This window comes from Pleurodeles waltl, chromosome 3_1 (assembly GCF_031143425.1).
Source record: "Pleurodeles waltl isolate 20211129_DDA chromosome 3_1, aPleWal1.hap1.20221129, whole genome shotgun sequence".
In the NCBI taxonomy this organism is placed as follows: Eukaryota; Metazoa; Chordata; class Amphibia; order Caudata; family Salamandridae; genus Pleurodeles; species Pleurodeles waltl.
The window spans coordinates 34,617,997-34,635,016 of record NC_090440.1 but is presented as its reverse complement, the minus strand read 5'-3'; the positions used below and the strand labels follow the sequence as shown (position 1 = coordinate 34,635,016).

Genomic DNA, 17,020 nt, shown 5'->3' with positions numbered 1-17,020 from the left:
TCTGTGAAGACTTTTGAATACCGTGAAGAACGACTTCTTCTATGGCTGCAGAAGCCCAAATCCAGAGACAACCCTGACTCTAATGAAGAAAGCTAAACCTCTTCCACTTCATCCTCAAACACGCCAGTAAAGCGAGCTATAGATGTTCTTGTTACTCCAATCTTTCCAGATCCTCCAAAAAAGGCAGCTAAAAAGGCCTCAGGGTTCTGTCAAAAACACCAAAGCCCTTCTAAATCACCTCACAAACTGCCACATTTCCAACAAAGGACAAAAATAAGTCAGAATTCCCTATATAATCCTGTCAGAAATTGACTTCAGAGCACCCAACACCACCACCTCAGGTATAACATGTTTGAAAAAAACCTGCTTCAGCACTGCCGAAGGAAGCATCGCTGGTGGTGTCTCTGTCGACGAGGACATCAACATTGATGCTGTCCATAGTGTCTTCTGTCACATCTACCCTCACCACAATAAGAGTGGAGGGCAGCATCCTCTCGAGACTCTGCTAACATCAATAATTGCACTATCGTCAACGCTTTTGCTTACAGCAAATTTCCATCAACAGCTCACTCGTCAACGGTTCTCCCATCAATGACTCTCTCGTCGATGTTTCTCTGATCAGTGCCTCCACCATTGACGACAATTCATTAGCCACCTACAATTAATCTAATGTCGACAGACTCCACCCAGTCGATGACGATACCAACACCAGTGACAAACAAAGACCAACTAGGCTGACTCTCTTCTTGACTACAAGATTGTCACTGACCCAAACACTGCAAACGACATTAAAACACAAAAAAATAACACCATCTATAATAACCTCACCAAGTAAGGTCTCAACACTTCTGCCATCCCACCTTCTGGATGATGATGAATCTGATGAAGATGGCCTTTACAGGGAGGCAAGAAGCCCCTCGGAACTTAAGGTAAAATGTCAGGATTACTTAGATAAGGATGAATATTATGATCAGCATTATTACTTGCAGGCCTCAACAGTACGAACACGAAATGGTGTGCCTTCTGTTGAACCTTATAGCGGATTTGCAATCTATGTTGGCAGATTATAGGACACGTTTCCCTCTAGTGTCTACTCCTGTTCAACAAGCTCCAGTTCAACAATCTCTACAGTGTAGGAAGCTGGCCTGGTGTGTGGTGGGTACCTGAGGTACCTACACCTTATACCAAGTCCAGGTATCCCCTATTAATGTAGTGTAGGCAGTGTCTAGAAGCCAGGCTCTCTAGAGGTAGCTGTGGATGAGCAGCCAAGGCTTATCTAGGAGACATGCAGAGCTCATGCAGTACCACTGTAGTCACACAGCACTTACACACATGAAAGAAAACAGTGTTACGAAAATAAAGGTTCTTTATTACAGTAACACAATACCAAAACACTAGATAGGTAAGACTCCAATAGGAGGTAAGTAAACAAACCAAATATGTACACTGGTAATCGAAAATAGGCATAAACAGCAATGGAAAACAGTGCAATAGCAAATAGACAGTAGTGACCTTAGGGGGAGCCCAAACCACATACTAAAAAAATGGAAGGCGAATGCCGGACCCCCACCTAGCTAAGTGGTATCGGTAGAGGGAAGCTGAGGGAACTAGGAAACCCCAAAGCTAAGCACCACAGTGCTCCCCAAGTGACCAGAAAGAAAGGAGTAAGCTGCTGGATTTTCCCCAAACCACCAAAAAGGAAGGAAAATAAGCATATTGCAACACTCAGACAAGACTGCAAGAAACCGGTGGTGGATTCCTGAAGAGCAAGACCTAAAAAAGAAGGGGACCAAGTCCTGAAGTCGCAGGAGTGTTCTGTGTGGCAGGACCCACTACCCACCTGTCTGTGGTTGCAGGAGTTGGTCGACGGTAGGACGAGGATGGTCAGCAATGCAGCCTTGGAGTCGGTGAAGAGTTCCTGGAGGATGCATTTGAGATCCCACGCTGGATGGAAGATTGCAGTCTGTCTGTGGCATGGAAAAGCCACCAACAATCCTTGGCAAAGGCAGAAGTCGCAGTGAACAAAAAGTGGAGCTGCCAGGGTCCAGGAGGGCTCAACCCAGGGGGGAGTGCTGGGGGAGGGGGTTCTCAGCAAGGCAGAGAATCCAAAGAAGAAAAGGCAGCCCCCACAGGAGACCCACTGGAAGAGGACCCAGGAGTTGCAGAGGCACCCACGCAGCACAACTGAAGAAGGGTCGCACATCACAGGAGAAGCACGCAGAGGGCTGTGCATTTCAGGGAAGAGTGCTGGGGGAAGTGGCTACACAGAGCCTTCAGATCCCTTGGAGGAGATGCCAACAAGCCTTGGCAGCTTCTTTATTTTTACTGTATTTTGCTTGTTTATTGTTTACTTAGGACGCCCCAATGAGTTTTTCTTGCCTGTGTCTCCATTGTGTTTTTTACCTATTTTACTTTTCATATTGTTCTTTTTTTCTCTTGCGTTCCCATTAATGTTTATTAACCATTGTTTTTCCCTTTACAGATATGTCTCTTATCCATTGTTCTTCTTTTGTTTTAAAGTAAATAAAACTTTGCGAAAGCCAATAGGTCTGGTTTTAATGTGCTAACACATGTAAAAACAGCCATGTACAAATACTGCTTCCGTATGTTAGCACATTAAAGCCAACCTATTGGCTCAGCCAAAGTTTGTTTCAAAATAGTTGTAGAACTCCAAGTTTGAGAAGCTCTAGCTAAAGTACCTTTATTTGGAAGCAACGCTCAATGTGTTTTCCAGCATTAACCCTGCTGTCGTCTGTCACATTTCTCATAATATGTCTGTCTGCTGTTGATTGGTTGCTGTCTTTCATTAGATCGCTGCAGCACCCTGGTGTCTGATCAACAGGGATCCTTTTCAACACCCAACTTTCCAGAGAAGTACCAAAATGGGGCACACTGCCAGTGGCTGATCCGTCTTCCATCAAACAAGGTGACTTCAGAAGTTTGAATTCCTTCATTTTTATATTTTAGAGTCTCATTACTTTAGAGTCTGGCAGAGTGGAAAAGGCATTGTAAACTGGGGATCCTCACCCTTCAAATGATCATTTAGAGGTGAAGCAACCACCGACTAAATGTCGGTGGAGCTGTTGCCAGCTCCAATGCTTGCTAAATATTGGAGGTGGTTTCTCTGCTACTGGACTGCCAGCTTTGATGCATTAGGATATCTAGATGTGTATATTCCTTACCTGCACAGGTTATATAATTATTTACGTAAGTGCCTTCTTGCCATGTTCAGTCTATTCCCAACTACAGTAAGTAGTTTGAAGTAGTGACCCCTTCAAGTGTAGTGAACAAAGGAGTTGGTTCTTTAAGAAGCGCTCCCTTGCCAGTGTATGGTGGCAGCTTTTCAGAGGTTCAATGCAAATGTCTTCGGATGAGTCACATATCCTACGACTTGAGAAGTCCATCACGAATGGCAGACTGAAACAGAGAGAGTGACGTAGTTCTACTGAACGGTACAGGTATTTACTATTGCATTAAACAGTTGGTTGGACCATACACATTGTCAGTGGGAAAGACTAACAGAATGTTTAGGCTGATTGTTACTAGCTGTTGTGGGTAGTTTCTACGTTTCCCCCTTGAGAGCAATTGCTATTGGAGTAGAGGATGCTAATCCCGTCTCTTCCAGGGGATCCACATTAATAGCCATAAACACTGAGTATTCCTGCCTATGTCCGGCGACCCATTAATGTACATAGTACCTTTAATACACGCTATATCAGTCTATCTATCTATCTATCTATCTATCTATCTATCTATCTATCTATCTATCTATCTATCTATCTATCTATCTATCTATCTATCTATCTATCTATCTGTCTGTCTGTCTGTCTGTCTGTCTGTCTGTCTGTCTGTCTGTCTGTCTGTCTGCCTGCCTGTCTGTCTGCCTGCCTGCCTACCTACCTACCTACCTATCTATCTGTCTGTCTGTCTGTCTGTCTGTCTGTCTATCTATCTATCTATCTATCTATCTATCTATCTATCTATCTATCTATCTATCTATCTATCTACCTGTCTATCTTTCTATCTATCTATCTATCTACCTGTCTATCTTTCTATCTATCTATATATGTCTGCAACAAAATTGAGTTTTCATTTAATTATACCATTAATTTACAATACCATTTCTGTAATGCAGAAAAAGAAGAGAGAGAGAGAAAAGTGGAATTACAGCCTTTATTTAACCAGTAAACTGCAATGGAATGAAAGGCATTGGTAGACAATAGATTGTATTTAAAAGCATAAGAGAGAAAACTGGCACTGTGCCTTTACGGCCTCAGAGGAGCCTCTGTATCCCATCATGCTCCACAGGTGACGGGTCATATTTTTTTCACCTCCTAGTGTTAGGATCCTGGAGCACTGAGCTCTCCTTATTTTGTTTTTTTTGCCCAAAAAAGTTTTAAAAAAAATAGTTTTTGACTTCTTTCAACATTTTTCACTACATACTGTAAACAAATTTCTGTTTTTGACAGAAAAATGTATCTTTTTCTGTAACACCATACCTTCACTTTTTGTGAAGTGTCCCTCTTGTGGCAAAAAAGGCACAGACAGATCCTCACTCTGTCTGTACTGCCTGTCTTCCTCCATTGCCAGAAGCTGTCCAGGCGAACATTAAAGGGCAGAGTAAAACTTTGGCCCTCATTACGAACACGGCGGTAAACTCCGCACTGGCGGCGGTAACAACCGCCAACAGTCGTGCAGTCTGGACCGCCAAATAATGAACCACCTTAAACACAGGCAGCCTGAAAACCAGTCACCCCCAGCAGAGGAGTGCCGACAACGACGGCAGAGCCCGCCCACAGTCCGACGGAAAGGCCCTACCCGCCCATCGAATAATGAAGCACTAGACCGCCATCAGTTCAGGGGCGGGAACCACCGCCATGCAGACCCAGGCAGAAATTAACCAAATACAAGGAAACACTCACCGGAGGCACACACAATGGGGGTGATTCTAACCCTGGCGGTCGGTGTTAAAGCGGCGGCCAACCCGCCAGCAGGCTGGCGGTCAAAACAATGGAATTCTGACCCTGGCAGGAACCGCCAACACAGACAGCCACTTTAACACTCCGACCGCCACGGCGGTACAAACAAACAGCGCGGCGGTCACCGCCAACAGCCAGGCGGCAGACAATGTACCGCCCACACTATCACAACTCACCAATCCGCCACCTTTTCCGGGGCGGGAGCACCGCCGATAAAAACACGGCGGAAACAGACTACGAACGGGAAAACGCACACCACTACGCACTCCAGGAGGAAGGAGGACAGCATGGAACCCAAATTAAACATCCTACCTGCTCTCGTCTACCTTCTCATCTACCACGAGTACGAAGTCCGGCGCAGATGACAACGGTGAGTACTGCACCTACGACACACGGGAGGGGGAGGACGAAAGGTTACGGGCACACACATATGCAACCCCCCCACCCCCCAACTATGTACACACCAATGCAGAGCAACAAGTCACAGTGACACCACCCAAACACCCCTGAAAAATGCTATGACATAATCAAATTTGGAATAAATATTTATGTACGAAAAAGCTCCTGAAAATTATCGTACAACCATGAAAGATATTTACAAGAAAACAAATGATATACACATCAGTGTATAACTGAAGTAACAAGTCCTGCACATCCTACGAATTCATCATGTCCGTGGGCCAAAGTTTTGAGAAACAAGGGCAAAGCCCACACAGGAGACCTGAGTCCTTTGGAGAGAACACTGCAGGGGCATCAGATGTAAAAACTACAGGCACCTCAGGGGGAAGGGAAGGGGGGGGCACCACAGCCACATGAGTCCACGACGCCAGATCCACGAGGAGCCACCATGCCCACTGTACCATCCTGGGGAGTGCAAAGCCACAGTCTCTCAATGTCTCTACAGTGGGTGGGCTGCCCACTGTACCATCCTGGGGAGTGCAAAGCCACAGTCTCTCAATGTCTCTACAGTGGGTGGGCTGCCCACTGTACCATCCTGGGGAGTGCAAAGCCACAGTCTCTCAATGTCTCTACAGTGGGTGGGCTGCAACTGTACCATCCTGGGGAGTGCAAAGCCACAGTCCATCAGGTGGATGACAGTCTCCACTGGTCAAGGAGGAGGCATGGTGGGCACAGTGAACCATAAACAGTGCTTGAGACGGCGGTGCCCAGCGGAGCGGTGCTTGAGAAGAAGGGCCCAGCGGAGCGGTGCTTGAGAAGAAGGGCCCAGCGGAGCGGTGCTTGAGACGGCGGTGCCCAGCGGAGCGGTGCTTGAGATGAAGGGCCCAGCGGAGCGGTGCTTGAGACGGCGGGGCCCAGCGGAGCGGTGCTTGAGATGAAGGGCCCAGCGGAGCGGTGCTTGAGATGAAGGGCCCAGTGGAGCGGTGCTTGAGACGGCGGTGCCCAGCGGAGCGGTGCTTGAGATGAAGGGCCCAGCGGAGCGGTGCTTGAGACGGCGGGGCCCAGCGGAGCGGTGCTTGAGATGAAGGGCCCAGCGGAGCGGTGCTTGAGACGGCGGTGCCCAGCGGAGCGGTGCTTGAGATGAAGGGCCTAGCGGAGCGGTGCTTGAGAAGAAGGGCCCAGCGGAGCGGTGCTTGAGATGAAGGGCCCAGCGGAGCGGTGCTTGAGAAGAAGAGCCCAGCGGAGCGGTGCTTGAGACGGCGGTGCCCAGCGGAGCGGTGCTTGAGATGAAGGGCCCAGCGGAGCGGTGCTTGAGAAGAAGGGCCCAGCGGAGCGGTGCTTGAGACGGCGGTGCCCAGCGGAGCGGTGCTTGAGATGAAGGGCCCAGCGGAGTGGTGCTTGAGAAGAAGGGCCCAGCGGAGCAGTGCTTGAGACGGCGGTGCCCAGTGGAGCGGTGCTTGAGATGAAGGGCCCAGCGGAGCGGTGCTTGAGATGAAGGGCCCAGCGAAGCGGTGCTTGAGACGGCGGGGCCCAGCGGAGCGGTGCTTGAGATGAAGGGCCCAGCGGAGCGGTGCTTGAGACGGCGGTGCCCAGCGGAGCGGTGCTTGAGATGAAGGGCCCAGCGGAGCGGTGCTTGAGAAGAAGGGCCCAGCGGAGCGGTGCTTGAGAAGAAGGGCCCAGCGGAGCGGTGCTTGAGAAGAAGGGCCCAGCGGAGCGGTGCTTGAGACGGCGGTGCCCAGCGGAGTGGTGCTTGAGATGAAGGGCCCAGCGGAGCGGTGCTTGAGAAGAAGGGCCCAGCGGAGCGGTGCTTGAGACGGCGGTGCCCAGCGGAGCGGTGCTTGAGATGAAGGGCCCAGTGGAGCGGTGCTTGAGAAGAAGGGCCCAGCGGAGCGGTGCTTGAGAAGAAGGGCCCAGCGGAGCGGTGCTTGAGAAGAAGGGCCCAGCGGAGCGGTGCTTGAGACGGCGGTGCCCAGCGGAGCGGTGCTTGAGATGGAGGGCCCAGCGGAGCGGTGCTTGAGAAGAAGGGCCCAGCGGAGCGGTGCTTGAGATGAAGGGCCCAGCAGAGCGGTGCTTGAGAAGAAGGGCCCAGAGGAGCGGTGCTTGAGAAGAAGGGCCCAGCGGAGCGGTGCTTGAGACGGCGGTGCCCAGCGGAGCGGTGCTTGAGATGAAGTGCCCAGCGGAGCGGTGCTTGAGAAGAAGGGCCCAGCGGAGCGGTGCTTGAGACGGCGGTGCCCAGCGGAGCGGTGCTTGAGATGAAGGGCCCAGCGGAGCAGTGCTTGAGAAGAAGGGCCCAGCGGAGCGGTGCTTGAGAAGAAGGGCCCAGCGGAGCGGTGCTTGAGACGGCGGTGCCCAGCGGAGCGGTGCTTGAGATGAAGGGCCCAGCGGAGCGGTGCTTGAGAAGAAGGGCCCAGCGGAGCGGTGCTTGAGATGAAGGGCCCAGCGTAGCGGTGCTTGAGAAGAAGGGCCCAGCGGAGCGGTGCTTGAGAAGAAGGGCCCAGCGGAGCGGTGCTTGAGACGGCGGTGCCCAGCGGAGCGGTGCTTGAGATGAAGGGCCCAGCGGAGCGGTGCTTGAGAAGAAGGGCCCAGCGGAGCGGTGCTTGAGATGAAGGGCCCAGCGGAGCGGTGCTTGAGAAGAAGGGCCCAGCGGAGCGGTCCTTGAGATGGCGGGGCCCTCTTCAGCGGTGCCTATCTTCACGGCGGGGCCCTCTTCAGCGGTGCCTATCTTCACGGCGGGGCCCTTTTCAGCGGTGCCTATCTTCACGGCGGGGCCCTCTTCAGCGGTGCTCTTCTGCATGGCGGGCCCTCTTCAGCGGTGCTCTTCTGCACGGCGGGGCCCTGTTCAGCGGTGCCTATCTTCACGGCGGGGCCCTGTTCAGCAGTGCTCTTCTGCACCGCGGGCCCTGTTCAGCGGTGCTCTTCTCCACGGCGGGCCCTGTTCAGCGGTGCTCTTCTCCACGGCGGGCCCTGTTCAGCGGTGCCTATTTTCACGGCGGGGCCCTGTTCAGCGGTGCTCTTCTGCACGGCGGGCCCTGTTCAGCGGTGCTCTTCTGCACGGCGGGCCCTCTTCAGCGGTGCCTATCTTCACGGCGGGGCCCTCTTCAGCGGTGCCTAACTTCACGGCGGGGCCCTCTTCAGCGGTGCCTATCTTCACGGCGGGGCCCTCTTCAGCAGTGCTCTTCTGCACGGCGGGGCCCTGTTCAGCAGTGCCTATCTTCACGGCGGGGCCCTCTTCAGCGGTGCTCTTCTGCACGGCGGGCCCTGTTCAGCGGTGCTCTTCTCCACGGCGGGCCCTGTTCAGCGGTGCTCCTCTCCACGGCGGGCCCTGTTCAGCGGTGCTCTTCTGCACCGCGGGCCCTGTTCAGCGGTGCTCTTCTCCACGGCGGGCCCTGTTCAGCGGTGCTCATCCAGCAGGTCAAGGGAGCCAGACCTGGCCTGGACTCCCTGCTCAGTCGCCCTCGGACCGTGACGTTTCTGGACCCTTCGGGGACAGACTCCTGGCCTCTTTAGTGTCCTCCTTCCCAGCTGGGATGTGACATGTGGGGTCCACCTTCTCCGCGCTCCTGCTGCCCTTCCGCTCCTTTGATGGGGCTCTCGGGCCCTTGCCTCCCCTAGATGGTGTGGCTGGTGAAGTGGCCGCACATTGCTCCTTGGGGGCAGCCCTGTCAGTCCTCGCACGGCGGCCCTTGTTTTTGCGGGTCCTCTTGCCGGGGGGGGGGCTGGACGTGTCCTTGCTGCTGATAGATGTGTCACTGCTGGCAAAGGGTGGACTCCAGATCCCATGCACAACAGTGACACTCGAAGCTGGGCTGGTGGTGGCTGCGGTGCTCTTGGGACTCTTTGCAGATGGAGGGGGGAGCTCATCGGAGGGAAAGAGGTCAAGACTAGCCTGGAAAAGCTTTTTAGGTCCAAGGTAAAGGGTAGGAGAAGTGGTGATGGGAGTGGAGGAAGAGGATGTGGTTGTAGGAGAGTCAGGTGTGCTGTCATTGGGTGAAGGTGCTGGTGCTGTAGGCTGACGTGAGGTGGATGGCTGTTGGGTGGGTGTCTGCCTGCGTTTGTGTGTCTTGGAAGAGGGGGTGACAGACACAGTGGGAGAGGACACAGGGGACGTGTAAATGGCAGTGGGGGTGGTGACTGCACGATTGTGGACTGTACTGGAGGGTGAGGTGGTGATGGAAGCACTGGCTGATGTTGGGGTGCATGCAGGTGTGAGTGTAGACGTCACAGGGAGGGAGGAGGGAGACGAGGAGGAGGGGGACACAGAGGTGGTTGTGACTGTTGGAATGTCTGCATCTGGGTGTTGCTTGGGTGAGTGTTTGTGGGATCTGTGGTGCTTGTGTCTGGATGAGCTGCTCTTGGGTGTTGAGGTGTGTGCAGGCTGGTCTGATGGTGTGGATGGGATAGGCTGAGGAACAGGAGACAGAGACAGGCTGGAGGCAGTAAGAAGAGGGAGGCTGGAAACAGGGACAATGGCTGCCGTCAGTGCTGAGGCCAGAGCAGTGAACGCTCGTTGATGGGCAGCCTGACCCGAATGAATGCCCTCCAGGTACGCATTGCTCTGTTGCACCTCCCTTTGCACACCCTGGATGGCATTCAAAAGGGTCGTCTGCCCAACAATGAGCGTCCTCACCAGGTCAATGAGCTCCGCACTGAGGGCAGCAGGGGCAACAGGGGCAGGGGCTGAGGTGCCTGGGGTGAAGGAGACGCGCGCCTTCCTGGGCGAGCGGGCACGGAGCGTAGGCTGAGGGGCTGCTGGGAGGGCGGTGCTGGTGCGCTGGGTGGCGGCTGTACCTGTAGAGGCGGGGGGCCCGGATGTTGCCGCCACCGCTAGGGAGCTCCCATCCGAGGACGTGTCGCTGTCGCTGCTCTCACCAGCGGTCCCCGTCGTGGTGCTCCCCTCGCCCTCCGGATCACTGGTGCCCTCGGTGTCTGTTCCTGGGCCCACCGGGGCCTTGTGTCCTGCAGCTCCCTCGTGCTCCGATGCCAAATCTCCTCCGCCTGATGATGCTAATGCACACATGCACAAGAAGATGAAGAGAAAGGGTGGGGGGAGAAAAAAGAAGACCAGGTTGAGTGCATGCAATGTCAACATCGTTGGCGGAGAGGACAGACACAGGACCCTCATGCACTAAGCCGCGCATTCGGGGTACACTACTCAGTACTACTGACTAGGACAACAGGCCAAGAGACGTCAAACGCGCACATGGGTGATGCTGGACCATCAATGGCTGTACTTGTCACCCTACAGAGGTGGGGGCCGGGGGCACAGGGCCATGCCTAAGGGAGAGGACTACACTACAGAAAGCGCCCTGGCCTAATGTCACCCACAGCCCTCCTCCCCCACCCAGACGCCTACACTGCGCAGAAAGATAGGAGAATGTGCTGATACTCACCCCCTTGTGTCTGCTGTGATGTCTTAAAGCGCCCATCCAATTCAGGGTAGGCCACCGCCAGGATCCGGGACATCAGGGGGGTCATGGTGCGACTGGCACCCCTCCTAGGTTGGGAGGCCATCCCCAGCAGTGTTTCTGCGGTCTTCCTTGTTCCGCGGCGGATGTCCTCTCACCTCTTGCGGCAGTGGGTGCCCCGTCTGTTGTGGACCCCCAAGTTCCGGACTTCCTTGGCGATGGCACGCCAAATCTCGATCTTCTGATGGGCGCTGACCTATTTGACATGTACAGGGTGGAAAGGAGGAAATCATCAATGACCTGCATGTTAGATGTGATTGGCCCCCCCCCACCAACTTTGCCATACGGCACATGCTCTCATCTGTCGTGCGTTGCACTCCTCATTCGCCCCCCACCCCACCAACTTACATCCACCCCAATCCACACAGGCATAGCCCATTCCATGTGCACCCGGTGTACTCACTTGTTGGTCTGGAGGACCGTAGAGTAGCGCATACTGGGGGAGGACCCCATCCACGAGCTTCTCCAACTCTTCAGACGTGAAGGCAGGGGCCCTTTCCCCAGTCGCAGCAGCCATTGTCACTTCCAGACCGAGGTCACAGCAGCACTTGCAGTAGAGGTCCTCTCCTGTGGATGATCAGGTCTCGAGTGATCAATCAGCTAGGAAATGGCGGTCACGCCCGCGGCGGTGCGTACCGCGGCGGTGCGTACCGCGGCGGAGCGTACCTCGACCGCCGGCGCACATCGTCATTGGCTCCTGAAACCCATAGGGTTCAATGTTAACCAATGCGGCTTTGCGCAGCGGTCTTCGACCGCCTACCGCCACGGTGTGCCCCGCCAGCGCATTGACCTCACATCCCATTGTCCCACTTCACAGGTCAGGCAGCCGCCATTTCAAGGGCCTACATGGCTTAATTTTGACTGCGACACACAGGCCTAGGCCTTGCATTGCCACACATACACGCCTTTCAACCCATTGCCATTCTTTAACTGTGCAAGCTGTCTGTACGTACCTGTGGTTTGCCTGACTCTGTGCTCCATGTTGTCCTTCCTAGGCACCGTCCGCTGGGACTTGCGAGGAGAAGGACGAATCCTCGCGTGTACCGACCGCTGGTGGACCTGTCGACAATGGAAGAACGCCATATAATACTTCGATACAGACTTGACCGTGCCACTATCCATGAACTGTGTGCCCAGCTGGAGCCAGCCCTGATGTCCCCCATCCGCCAACCCACAGGGATTCCCCCTCTGGTGCAGGTTTTGTCAGTCCTCCATTTCTTGGCAACTGGGTCATTCCAGACAACAGTGGCCATGTCATCTGGAATGTCTCAGCCTATGTTTTCAAAGATTTTGAGCAGAGTGTTGTCTGCCCTGATGAAACTCATGCGGAGCTACATCATTTTCCCAGAGGAGGGTGACTTGCCTCCAGTGAAGGGTGATTTCTATGCCCTTGGACATATCCCCAACATCATTGGTGCCATTGATGGGACCCATGTGGCTTTGGTACCCCCAAAAGACAATGAGCAGGTGTACAGAAACAGAAAAAGTTATCATTCGATGAATGTCCAGGTGGTCTGTTTGGCTGACCAGTACATCTCCCATGTAAATGCCAAGTTCCCAGGGTCAGTGCATGACGCGTATGTTATGCGAAATAGCAGCATCCCCTATGTGATGGAGCAGCTACAGAGACAACGTGTGTGGCTAATAGGTGACTCTGGTTACCCCAACCTGCCTTGGCTACTAACCCCAGTGAGGAATCCCCGGACCAGGGCAGAGGAACGGTACAATGAAGCCCATGGGCGAACTAGGAGGATCATCGAAAGGACCTTTGGCCTCCTGAAGGCCAGGTTTAGGTGCCTGCATATGACAGGGGGATCCCTGATGTACTCACCAAAGAAGGTGTGCCACATCATCGTGGCCTGCTGTATGCTTCACAATCTGGCATTGCGACGTCAGGTTCCTTTCCTGCAGGAGGATGGTGCAGATGGTGGTGTTGAAGCAGCTGTGGAGCCTGCGGAGAGTGAAGAGGAGGAAGACTCAGAGGACGACACAGACAACAGGGACAGAGTAATAGAACAGTATTTCCAGTAGCACACAGGTAATAATCACCCATGCCATTTTACATTTCCTGAAAGCCTCCTGCATCTCAACTTTGTCGATTTCCCCCCAGAACTATAAACATGATGTTTGATTTTCCCTTCCCTTTTCTGTGCTGTATGAGCCACTGCGTGACCTCGGCTTGGTTGGCCCATGGACTAATGCTAAGTTACCTCGGTATGTGTAATTCACAATGTTAATAATACGTAATTGATATGTAATGTGTCATACATTTGTAAATAAGACAGGCTGAGTCCTGATTGATTTCAGTGCAATGTGTGATTTATTATTAGTGCATAGATATTGGTACATGATAGTGAAACAGTGATGGGTGGGGGTGGAGTAATGTCCATGGCAGAGTCCAGTTCTCAGTCTCACAGGTGCATTGTCCATATGCCTGTGGCAGGATGGAGCAGGGGCAGTTCAAGGTTTGACAGGGTGGCAATGTGGAACAGTGGGAGGACTTCAGGGGGTATGTGATGCTGGCGGGGGTCTTGACATCCTACTCTGTCGTTTTTTTTGATCTCAGGCTCCTTTTGCGGGGTGGTTGTTGTTCAGCAGGAGGTGGGGTTCTGGTGGGCTGTCGTTGTGGTGGGGCCTCCTGTCCACTAGCGCCGGCGGAGGTGGTAGGCTGTTCCTGTTCCTGGCTAGTGACAGGGGCCCTGTGTGATGCCACATGGTCCCCAAACGTGTCCTCTATACGGTTCAGGGCCTGGACTATGCTCCCCATAGCGGTTGAGATGTTGGTGAGTTGGTCGCTGAACCCCATGTAGCGTTGCTCCTGCTGTGCCTGGATCTCCTGGAACCTGGCCAGTACCGTCGCCATCGTCTCTTGTGAGTGGTGGTAGGCTGCCATGATGGTGGTGAGGGCCTCTTGGAGAGTGGGTTCCCTGGGCCTCTCCTCCCCCCCCTGTCGCACAGCAGCCCTCCGAGTTGCCCTGTTTCCCTGGGCCTCTGTCCCCTGGACGGTGTGCCCACTCCCACTGCCCCCAGGTCCCTGTTGTTGTTGAGTTGGTGGGTTACCCTGGGGGCCCTGTAGTGGTAGACACACCGCTGCTTGACCTGTTCTAGAGACAGAGGCATGGGCCCGCTGGGTGGGAGCTGTGCTGTTGTTCCCAGAGGGGGTTGGGTCTGCAGTGGCCTGTGTCTGGGTGAGGGGAACCGACTGCCCAGAGGTCCCCGATGGTCCGGTCTGGTCGTCAGGTTCCAGGTCGACAGAGCTGCTGTCATCACTAGGGGCCTGTTCCGGGGGTGGGATGGACATTTCTGGTCCCTCCTGACCGGTGTGTTGTCGTTCGGGTCCTGCATGGGGTAAGAGGGTATGGTTATTGTTTCTGTGTGTGCATTAGCTTGCGTTTTATGGGTGCCCTTGTCCCCCAGTGCTGGCATTCCCTTGGGGGAGGTGTTGTGAGGGTGTTTTGTGGGGGGGGGGATGGGTATGTGCAGTGTTCATGCTTAGGTGATGGGTGTCCATAGTTTGGGGATGGCATGCAGGGGTTGGTGTTGGGTGGGTTGTGCTGGAGAGACATTCTCAGGGAGGATGTGTGCTGGGGGGTTGGGGGTGAGGGTGGGGGTTAGCATGCTGGGGGGGGTGAAGTTGTTGGCCTTGTACTTACCAGAGTCCATTCCTCCGTGTACTCCAGCGAGGCCATCAGGATGCAGGATGTTTAGTACCTCTTGCTCCCATGTTGTGAATTCGGGTGGAGTGGGTGGGGGTCCCCTGCCAGTCTTCTGCACTGCGATGTTGTGTCGCGAGACCATCGAGCGCACCTTCCCCCGTAGGTCGTTCCATCGTTTGCGGATGTCCTCTCGATTTCTGGGATGCTGTCCCACCGCGTTGACCCTGTCCACGATCCGCTGCCAGAGCTCCGCCTTCCTTGCTATGGTGGTGTGCTGAACCTGTGAGCCGAAGAGCTGGGGTTCCACTCTTATGATTTCCTCCACCATGACCCGGAGTTCTTGGTCCGAAAAGCGTGGGTGCCTTTGTGGTGCCATGGGGTGGTGTGTATGAGGTGTGGGGTGGTGTATGTGATGATGTGTGTGTTGGTGTGTGGTGCTTTGTGCTTCTATGTGGTGTGTGTGATGTTGTGGTGTGCCTCTGTGTGTCTGGCTATCTATTCTCTGATGTGTCTCTCTCTCCTTCGTCTCTGGTTTTTGTTGGTAGGGGTTTGTGGGTGATGTGGGTGTGTGTTTTATATAGTATTGGATGTGTGGGAGTGGTGTGTGTATGTGTTTCAGGTGTGTGCCTTTCAAATTGTCCAATGTGGTAGGGGTTTGTAAAGGTGTGTGTATTTTGACCGCGGCGGTGTGTACCGCCAATGGAATACCGCGGTTGAATGACCGCCGCGTGGATTTGCGGGTCATAATGGGATGGGCGTATTTCTGTTGGCGTGGCGGTGGAGGTTTGGTCTTCTCCAGTTTACCGCTGGCCGCTGATGTGGCGGACTGCAGTGGAGGGCGGATTTTTGGAGGTTTTGCAGTTGTGGGTCAGAATGTCCGTGGCGGCTGACCGCGGCGGTATTGTGGCGGCCTTCTGACCGGCGGTAAGCGGCTTTTACCGCCGAGGTCAGAATGACCCCCAATATGCCGAAGCAGAAATGGACAGAGAGTTGCAGATCATGCCAGACCTGCTCCTTGCCAAATACCTCCATGACCGAGACCGCTGATGAAGACGACGACGATAAGTACCATAACCTACTAAACAAGGGAAGAAAGGGCACAGTTACATACCCACCCACTCCACCCGCCCCACAACACACCCACAACCCTTCACAACAGCACAAGCCATACACCCCACAGCAGGAGGTACTTACCCGACACAAGGCAAATCCAACCTGCCCAAAGTACACACATGTGCTCAACACCCCCAACCAAAGAAACAATGAACCATGGATCCTGAGTGTGCCATAAACAACACTGGCCACACATGAATTTTTATTCAGCTCAATGAGCAATATAAGTGCAACATAAGGCCAATGGCCAGTCCAGAGTACATAGTCCGATGGCAAAGCAACATCGTCAGCCAGTATCAAGGCACACATCGCCATCAATGCCTCTGTTGAGGTCAAGACATAGCTTGCCAGCTTTGAGGCATGCATCACAGGTGAAGCTTCTGTGGAGCGATAAACACCACCACTCTACGTCGAGGCATCCTTCTACATCGCGGCGACAGGCTCATTCAGAACAGGCTAGCCGCTCGACATCGCGGCACGCACTGGCTATTCGTTCGACTTCAAGACCTGCAACCTCGTTGCATGCTTCACAACCAATGGTGATGTGGAAACAACCGTTGAAATCGAGAAAACAGAAGAGATGAGAGGCGTTCACCTTCAAGCCTGAGGTCTCAATCACAGGTGCAAATAATACCCTCAACCTCAGGAGAGTGTTCTGTATCAGCTGACGTTCAGATTGTGACAGTGCAACTACAAAATATTGCATCTTGTGACCAGTCCACACCATCTGGGACCCAAAAAAATATCTCTCCACAATGGTTGGACAGTCTCCTTAAGCATAGGGTACAACAGAGTTGAGGATCAGAGTACTCACGGACATACTCTCTGTCCAGAGCTACTATACGATCATCAACGCTGAAACCAACAATGCCACCTGCATGTCCTCTGGCTTCCACTTCACCTCAGGAGAGGAATGTCCCTGTAACTAGACCTCCAAGGAGATCCAGACTACCTCTAAGGCATAGGTCAAGGTTCACAACAACAAGGACCAGATTCACGTCAAGGTTCCGGCAGTCTCACCGATCCTGATTGCAACATCGGCGATGTAGGTGTCCCACCTGGTCTACATCCTTTATACCTTCAGTAAGAGACTATTCGCCCACACTGACAGACACTCCCCTGGCAAGGTTATCTCCAATAGATGACCTATCAACATTCAATGACGTGTTGGTTTGAGGTGCATTCAATATAAACATAAACATTTCTGTCCCCCCAACATCATCATCAGTAATCTTTGAGACCTTGTACCAGCAGTCAGCTTCGAGGCCACTGTTTCCTCTGGTCCCAGGCCTTTTCCGACCAGCTATTGACCTCTTTCTCACCCTGGCATCTCTGCAAGGAACTCCACCCCGGATCCTCAAGAAGTACAAAGCGCCTGACCAGGATCCATTATTCTTAAGGTCTGGTC

General features: G+C 53.6%; 1 protein-coding gene across 2 annotated transcripts in view; it reads left to right on the top strand.

Moving 5' to 3' along the window:
• LOC138283737 (astacin-like metalloendopeptidase) overlaps nucleotides 1–17,020 on the top strand; it is a 301,255-nt gene that overhangs the window by 235,252 nt on the left and 48,983 nt on the right. For both annotated transcript variants that reach the window (XM_069221780.1, XM_069221781.1), the window contains one exon: nucleotides 2,811–2,926. In XM_069221780.1, coding sequence (XP_069077881.1) covers nucleotides 2,811–2,926 — 116 coding nt within the window. The remainder of the gene's footprint in view (nucleotides 1–2,810; nucleotides 2,927–17,020) is intronic.